Source organism: Camelus ferus, chromosome 4 (assembly GCF_009834535.1).
Source record: "Camelus ferus isolate YT-003-E chromosome 4, BCGSAC_Cfer_1.0, whole genome shotgun sequence".
Lineage (NCBI taxonomy): Eukaryota > Metazoa > Chordata > Mammalia > Artiodactyla > Camelidae > Camelus > Camelus ferus.
The window spans coordinates 14,327,250-14,336,634 of NC_045699.1; the positions used below are offsets into that span (position 1 = coordinate 14,327,250).

General features: G+C 40.5%; 1 protein-coding gene across 1 annotated transcript; it reads left to right on the forward strand.

Annotated features, from left to right (window-relative positions):
• Window positions 1–7,129: 7,129 nt before the first annotated feature.
• On the forward strand, window positions 7,130–8,828 carry TUSC1 (tumor suppressor candidate 1). Its single transcript, XM_032477578.1, has one exon. The coding sequence runs from the start codon at window positions 7,214–7,216 to the stop codon at window positions 7,814–7,816; it is 603 nt and encodes a 200-aa protein (XP_032333469.1). The 5' UTR covers window positions 7,130–7,213; the 3' UTR covers window positions 7,817–8,828.
• The last annotated feature ends 557 nt before the right edge of the window (window positions 8,829–9,385 follow it).

Below are 9,385 nucleotides of genomic sequence, written 5' to 3' on the forward strand. Positions count from 1 at the left end.
GCTAGGAAACTGGTTCATTGTCCTGTATATAAGAGGAAAGTGTGATCAGAGAGGAGATTTGGGATATGAATTTCTTTGAAGAGTCGAACAGAGAGTGTTTTCCCAAGGTTCCCACTCCCTACATATTCTAAGTAAAAGTACCTCAGAAGAACCACAGATAAATCATGGGAGTAGACAGCAGAGTGGAAACTGGCATTCAGCCTGAAGCCGAATACTCTCACAGCTGCAGAAACTAACATTGCTATTGCCTGTGTCCGCAAGGTGGAGTGTGGTGAAAGTGGCCTGGGACTCTTGGTGCTTGTAGGACACTGTTGCCTGGATAAATCTTAAAGGTTAGCTGAGAATGACTTCGATGACAGAGAAAAATGACAAGGCTATAGTGTGAGTGACCTACACTTCCTGAATTTGGACTAAAGTGGAAAACAAGAAACATAATTGGCTTTAGCCTTCTCCAAAGGAATTCTCCAGAAGGATTACCTGTGGGAAGTAAGGTAACCCCACAGAAAGAGGCTGTGCAGAGTTTACCACGAGAGGAAAGGTTGAGGAGGGTCACTAGAAGTAAAGAAGAGGGAGTGATTTGTGTCAAAGGATCAGTGTGTGATGGTTAAAGAATGTCCACAACTGCCCTGTGAGAGACCAGGCCTGCAGTGCAGGAATCTGACATCAGACGACCCAAAGCCAGAAAATGGTAGCACCAGCTACCTAGGAATTTTTTTTTTTCTTTTGCTCTAATCTCATTTTCGCCTTACCCTGTTCCTTCCCCTGAAGGAGCCAGAAGTAGTAGCTAGAGGCGGGTGAGGATGTGAAGCACAGAAGATAATAAACATCAGTTTTACCCTCCTTTTCCATTAAGGTTGGTTCATACTGATCTAGGGCACAGGTAGTGATAGTGCTGTGAGGAGATGAGAGGCAGTGAACTTAAGGAGCATTTGAGGGTTTGAATTATATTTCAGTGGACCTTTAATATCTGAAAATGAGGACTCTTCATTAATGTTCAGGAGTAACTATAAGTTAATGGTTCTTCTCGAGATCTTATACAAGGGAATGGACGGAACTGCTGACAGATGGGCTTGAGGGGCAGTTATAGGAGAAAAATTAAATTACTTGTTTTTTGCACCCTTCTGAAAATAGCTCATGAATGACTTAGTTCTAATTAGAAATTATTCCCCAAAACTCCTATTACTACCTTCAATTATGTGTACATAACTAGAGAACTCAGACTGAGACAGAATCATTATCTTAGATTACGTATGTTTAATAAGATAGTCTTATGTATTCAAAGTTGATTTTTTAAAAAAAAGCTTTCATTGGCATGAAATCAAACACAGAAAATTCTGAAAATATTCAGAGTGATCTGCATTTTCTTTTTCATTAGCAATTTCAACGTGGCTTTCTGAAGGTTGAGGCTATAATTAGAGTAAGAAGTAGGGTATACTGATTGTCCCACTGCTATCCAGTAGACCCTTCTGTGATAATAGAAATGCTCGATATCTGCTCATTCCATCGTGATATAGCGACTAAGCCCCTTATGACTACTGAGAGCCTGAAATGTAGCTAGTGTAACTGAGCAACTAATTTTTAAATTTCATGTAATTTTAATTCATTTAAACTTAAATTTTAATAGCCACCCATGGCTAGCGTACAGCATAAGTGCAGACTTTTTAAGGAATAATACTAACCTACAAACATGTAATGTGCAAACACTCTTTAAGAAGTAGCAAGACACTTCGCACTTAAAAAGTCTATTTTGGACTTGTTTTGGCCAAATATTGTGTGTGGATAACTTTTGCGCTCAGGTACATTACTTTCTGTTAACCTCTAATGCTCTAGCTCTTTTTATTAGTCTGGCCAGTGCTTTTATAATATTTGAAGGAAGGAAGGTCTTTCCCTTACTGTAGAAAGTATCCTAATTAAGATATATAAGTCATACTGCTTTTGTTTATGTCACAGTTTTCCCTATAGCTGGAATTAAATGATGCTGTCAAAGGGCAATGCTAGTGTTTGATGGCTTTTAATATTTTTGTCCATATCACAAGACTAAATAAATGCAATCAATATTCTCAATTCCTAACTCTCTAGTAGTTATTCCAATAAAGAGATAGTCATACTACCAAGCATCAATACATGCTCTTCATAGCTCTAATAAATCTGCTCCCAGAAAATAAACCATGTTCAGCTAGGATTTTAGAGAGAATATTAGCAAACATCAAGCTCAGAATGTGATTAACCAAGCTTTTCAGCACACAAAGCTTACAAAATAGAGATTGTTAAAACCCTTTAAAAACACTAAATGAAAACTATCAAAAAATAAGAATCATATCTGCAAAGGGGCTGCATATTATATTGGGGGCAGCTCCTTAAGCAAATAACTCAAAAAGGGAGTTAAATAGCCCTGACTATTCATGAGAATTCATTCTATAAATGTCTATCTCATAAAATAATAACAAAATAATACTCATATCAAGAGTTAATGAGTGCTCCTTGCCAGCTGACTCTATTTTAACATATTTAACAGATCCTCACAAGAATCTCATGAGGTAAATACTGTTTTATTCCTTTTATACAAATGAGGAAACTGTGGCTTCAGGAAGCTGTCCACAGCCATGTATCTGGGGTGAGAGGGTTGTGGTGTTTATCAAACCCAGGTATATCTTACTCTAAATCCCATACCATTTATTTATTACATATTCAAAATCTACATATAAAGACCCACTCTATATTAAGACAAGTCATTGACAAGGCTTGTCATTAACAAGGCAATGCCAGCCTTCCTATTTCACTCTGAAAAATTCCAGCATTCTAGAAACTTTTTTTTTTTTTTTTTTGGTGAGTTTCGTTTATCTCAGTCTGTTGGATGTATAGTTTAACTTTGTTGACTATTAAATGGTCACAGTTTTACCTGGTAAAATCCTCCTTTAAGATTATTAAGAAACTGAGGAATAAGCTTTCAGTATCCCAGTCATTCAAGAAATCTCTGTCTGTGTCTCTGTCTCTCTGTCTCTCTCTCTCTCTCTCTCACACACACACACACACACACACACACACACACAATATAAGCTGCTCCAAGAACTCACATCCTATTTGTAAATCCATTTGCACAGTAAATATTAATACATGGAAGGACCTCAGCATCAAATTACTGGAAGAGGCATTACTTTATCAATATTCAAAAGAGGGAACAAGCATCTTGAGTTCAGGGGACCTAAGACAAAGGTATGAAATGGTAAGGTATAAACGTTGCCTTGATGGGTTCTTTACAATCCAAGTAAGTGAGACAAAAAATGAAAGGTATTATATAAACATGAGAATTTATTTCTCATAGTTACAGAGGCCGAGAAGTCCAAGATCAAGGTGCTGGTTGATTCAGCTCCCCAGTGAGCTCTCCTCCTGGCTTACAGATGGCCACCCTGTAGCTGTGAACTCACAGGGTGGAAAGAGAGGAAGCAAGCTTTCTGATATATTTTCTTTTATGGGCACTAATTCCATCATAAGATTCACCCTCATGACCTCCTCTGAATCTAATTACCTCCCCAAAGCCCCATCCAAATACCATCATATTAGCATTTAGGGCTTCAATGTATGAATTTTGGAGGGGACACAATTCAGTCCACAGATAGTACATTACAACCAAACTCCAGGGCAGAAGATCTCAGTGACTCTTGGCAGCAGAGGGAATAGAGCAGCAGAGGAGTAATGGAAGATAAGCATGGAAACACCCAGGACATCCTACTGTTGGCAGCTGTAACTGCCAGACTAAGGAGTTCACTATTATTATTTAACTGACCTTGGTCAAAGTTGTTAACCAAAATTGATTTGATGAGACATTATAGGATGTTTTAAGGAAGGAGACAACACAGTTATCCTATTCGAGATAGGATATCTTGTCCCAGTGTGAATGTGCCATGAATTACCTTAACAGATAACAAATAACACATAAGAACTATGGTTCAAAATGGAGAAATGAGAGTCAAATAAGTATGGCAATAAAATAATCTTAGAAATCAACTGGGAATATAGAAAACTATATATATATATATATACATATATATATATATATATGAAATAGGGCCTCTTTCTTAAGCCAGCACCTAGAAAGTACGTAAGAGCTAGCGTGTATGGAAAAAATAACTTGTTGGAGGATGGGAGAAAGGGGGCAGTGAACTTAACATCTTTCATTCAAAGTTGATTTTGAAAAATACAAAAGTGGAAATGTAAGACAAAAAACATTGCCGCTCCAGTTTGCTGACAGAGCATTTCTCAACAACAGTAATTACAAAAATGTTGATTTAAGGCATTTGTAAAGAAGCACAATGGTTGTAACTTCATCTATTTTGGGCACCGAGGGTGTAGAGGGAGAAAAAAATCTAATAATACTTACCAAAAAAATCCCCTTAATAAACAACTAAGAGTAATTGTTTCAGAGACACAGCAAAATCAAGTACTCTAAATGACTTGCATTTTTCTGCTCTTGTAGTCCAAATTTTATAACCTTAGTCAAGGAATAATCTTTGCTGTTAGAGTTTCCTAAACACAAAGTGCATGTAGTCCATTGGACTTTTTATTTTATTTTTTTATTTATACAACTGTCAAATTTATTATAGAAGAATTCTTACCTTTTTTCTGAGTAAGACTCTTTTAGGGAACAATAAATACAATGTCAGGAAGGAGCAGTCTCTGTCCTTTGAACCTATTTAGTAAGCAGGTAATTTTACTGTTTACAAACTCCCATTTTTAAAAGCAAGCACAAGTGTTTATTTTTTTTTTCTAATTAAGAGGTTATATATTTTCTATATTCTCTTATTTTAAAGATAATGTCTTCTAAATTTTATCAGTTCGATAATCTTTTTAAGATCTTTTTCATTTGATTTTCATGTAGGTGTTAAATTATTTGTGCAGCAGTATTTCCATTAGTAGACTACTAACAACAGTAGGTAGAAGCATTTTTACTAACTTGTGCTACTATATTTAGACATGATGTAAAGTTTGTCTTCAGGTATACAAATTCTTGACATATTCTAAGTAAATTTAAATAAATTTAAATACAAGGAATCATTTGGGCAGTGATCATTTTAGTAACTCTGTTGTCCCAAATCCTCTTTCAATTTAGCAATTACAACCATTGTCTCGCTGTTCTACTTGGGAAGATGGGTGGAATCTCCACTAACTCCAAGATAAAAGTTCACTGCTATGCATAACCTTCATGATGGTGAAGGATAATTTTTTCTAGATTGATTTTCTCTCCTTCCCCTCCCTTTTTTTTCTTTTCCTTTTCTGTCCTTTCCCCACCCCTTCCTTTTTTTCTTTTAATAAAATTAAGATAGCTATATATGCCATGTGCCTGACTCAGAGTGGTAGTACTAATGGAGTCTGTCTTTTTGGAGGATACATGTATAATCAGATTAGGTACTATAAAATACATCAGACTGACAATTTTACTGGGTCTTCTTCTGCTTAATCAGTTTTACCTGCTTTTCTTAATATTTTATACTATATTAATTTATCAAAGCAAAAGGGAGTACTTCTGTGTTGGATCAGGAGTAGGGAGTAGGGCAGGGAGGCCTTCTCATATAACCAGTGTCAGTGTTCTTTAGGAAAATCAGTATAGTTCATTACAGTGGTTAGTTACAAAATTGTAGGAGATATTCTACAAGGGGAACAGAGTATCTTTAATCTGAGAAGCTGTGAAAAGACAGTACTAGTAGATTTACAAATGTAGGGATGAGAGTGGAGCCAACAACAAAAAATACAATAGTACTGAATTCATAACACCCAGGGGGTGACTGACTCTTATGGAGAGTTTTTCTCTAGCTTGTGTGGTCTATCCATCTAATCTCACTGGTCCCTAAAGCTCTTGTCTAAAATCTAGAACAAATCATCTTTCTTTAACACGATGGGAAAAACAAACTTTTTGTTCAGTAATCCATAGAATAGTTGATGCATGTCTGCAACAAAGTTTTCACCATCTACTTTTAATAGACATTAAGAATAATATGGTCGTTTCTTTCATAAAATTTATATGTATTTTTTAATTCTCAAATTTTATGTCCTACTTTCTGATTTTATGAAATGGTAATGCCAGTTGAGAGATTGTTTGTGTCTGTGGTGTTTGGGATAAAAAGTGAACAAGTCTGTCTTTTCCCCTAGTTATTTATTTTTATTTGTACCATTCAGTGAAAACCCTGAACAGTGAAGCAGGTTTCTGAAATGCTCTTCTAGTTCATTTACTTGTTCCAGTGGTTTGAAGACTTCAGTTAACCTAAGAATTACCTGGGAACCTTGTTAAAAATATAGATTCTTGATGCCACTTCTCTGAGATTCGGACATTGATACTTTATCCTTAATTTACTTTGCAAATATCCAGTTACTGTGTAAGTTGAGTCTCTTAGAAACAGAATGTGATTCATTCAATTAGTATTATCCACTTGTCGCCAGAAACTTTGGAACTTACTGAGTATTCAAAGTTTCTTGAATGAATAGGGCACATTTTGAATTTCGTGGGTTTTGTGACTAGGCCTGAGCAAATCAACTAATTATAACCTTGTTTACGTAGAATTGCAAACAATTTGCCAAGTGGAGCCCGGGCTGTTCACAAACTGGTTGGGAATTGCCTATATTCTTTTGAGTACTACCTGTTCCCACTCCAGGGCCTCATGGCAGGTGCTCAGCTCCATTCTGCTACGTTTTATTAAGCTTCGAGGTGGGTTAAAACGCTGTGTTCTAAATGAACCCGTTACAGTTTTTCAACCTGCCCCATAAATCTGTCCCAGAACTTCTCATTGTATTATTATTATTTGCTTTGAGATTGCCCTGTAAAAAAAGCAAGGTAGTTGGTGGTTGCGCTGGAGACGGAGTGAGGCCGGCTGGTTCTTGCAGTACCCTTGCCTGCACGGAAGAACCCTGGAAGAACCCAGCGAGGACACAAGCTTTTCCCTGGCGCTGCCAGAGGGCTGAACAGCAGAGCGCTCCCCGGGGGCACTGTGTGTGAGCTGGCTGGAGATCGCAGGCCCGGGGGGGCAGCTCCATCTGAGGAGACAAGACACGCCTCAGACCAGGCAAATTCCCGGCCTCCTCTGGCCCCAAGCCAGCAGCCGCCCGCAACCTCCTCTCCTCCTCCGCTGTTGCCCGGGCCGCCCCGCTGGGCCCCGACCTCGCTGGCGCCTGGGAGCACAGCCCCTCGGCCCACGGCGCAGGCGGCGCGGCTGGGACGGGACCGATGTGGCGCATGCGTGGTGGCGCCACCAGGCGCGGGAGCTGCGGCGGCGGGGACGGCAGCGGGGGCAGCGGCTGGCAGGGCCGCCCGGGCCGCGTTCGTGGGGGTGGCGGCAGCAGCGGCAGCGTGGGCTGGCGAGGCCGTGCAGACGGCGCCCGCCAGCAGCTGGAGGAGCGGTTCGCCGACCTGGCGGCAAGCCACCTGGAGGCCCTCCGCGCGCGGGACGAGCAGGACCGGCAGAATGCGCGGCTGCGCGAGGAGAACGCCAGGCTGCGCCTAGAGAACCGGCGGCTGAAGCGCGAGAACCGCAGCCTCTTCCGGCAGGCCTTGCGGCTCCCCGGCGAGGGCGGCGACGAGGTGTCCGCAGAGGCGGCGAGGGCGACCCCAGGCCCTGAGGAGGCCGGTACGAACCGGAGGTCAAGGGGCGACAGCCCCGAGGACGAGCCAGGCAGCCCCCGGGCCCTGAGAGCCCGGCTTGAGAAGCTGGAGGCCATGTACCGCCGGGCCCTTCTGCAGCTGCATCTCGAACAGCGGGGACCGCACCCGCGTGTGGACAAGGAGGAGACGTCTCCGTGCAGACCCGACTCAGGCCCGCTAGCCCCGTAGCCCGAGCCTCCAGGGCCTGGGCTGTAGCCCGAGGCCGCAGCCAGGGGTGGAGCCTCGCGCGGGCCCCTCCTCCTCAGCTCAGGGCGCCCCCCCCCCCCCCTTCCTAGCGCGCAAACCCGCTCTCCCGCGCTAACTCCTGACCATGGTGCCCTCCCACCTCCCGTCCGCCCTGACACTTCCGGGGGTGCATGGCCTTTGGCCGCAGAAGCTGAAAAGGGCAGTAGGGCGCTCTGAGTCTCCACTGGTACCCAGCACCTGCCTCTTCCCTGCTGGATTTCGTAGAGAAAGGGCTCTCACCCGAGGGGCGGGTTCTCAAATAGCAAGGAGTGGGTGCCAGTCAACAAACACCTCCTAATGCCTGAACTTTTCTGGTGGTGTGAGGACCTGTAGTTTTTGTTTCCCTCCTCTGTTTTGGTTAAGGAATGAATAATACATTTTGAGTTGGTTCAGTTTGTTCATTCTTCAGTCCCCTAAAGCCTCTGGCTGTTCTCTCTTATGTGGCCAACATTCTCAGTATTTGTTTTGTTTTTATCAGTCACTGTTACTTGGATATCCTATAAAGTACCACCTTACCTTAAAAAGGTAGTATTTATAATTTAGAAAGTCTTGCCTACCCCGGCTCTACTCCCTATATGTCTAGTATATACTAATTTGTTCACCCCCCCAACCCTGGGGAATTTTTTTAACTATCTGCCTACAAGTAATTCTTTGAATTGGTAAATAAACTTAAGAATGACCTAAAGCCATCCCAGGACTATTATTTGAAGTGTTTTGAATGTTTATACGTGTTTCTTTAAGAAATACACATTTATGTATATGTTATATGTATTTTAATATCTGTACTTGGTTATTCTTTGTAAGCTGTCATTTTCTTTTTGCTTGATGTAACTATGATCTTTTAAAATAATCTAAAGTTTAGGTAGTCTACATTATTTCATTTTTTTTTTACGGACTTGACATTAAAGCACAGCTACTTTGCCAAATATTGACCATTTAAGAATTTTTTAAAAATTATGAATTACTTGTATATCATAAACCTCAAAACAAAGTGATTTAAGTCTCAGTTGTGATTACAATGCAAAAAAAAGTAATTAATTTTAACAACAAATATTCTAAAGTCAGTTGGTTGTATTTGGTTAATGAGTAACACTTTTGTCTAGTAATGAAGAGGATACCATTGTACCTGATAAAACTCATGGTGTAAGAGGGTGTTTAAATGGTGGAAAACACTTCAGTTTAAGAAGAGAAACAAACACAATTTTTGTTACAGCTAGGGAAAAAAAAAATCATGAGTTAGATTTTTTTTATTTATTTGTGGCATATTCCAAAAGCTTCATGGCATATATCACAAAACAAGTTGCCAAGGAAAATAGTTCTGTGATTTTTTTCTTACCCTGGATGTTGAAGATATTTTGTGCATTTTGCTTAAAGGTAGTTGATAGTTGTGAACATTAAAATTTTCCCCTGTGACCAAGAAATATGAGAAGAAACTTGGTGAGAAAAAACAGATATGTGAGAAGTATTTCTATTCCCTTTACTTCATTTTCTAATGGTGAAAGAATTAAAACA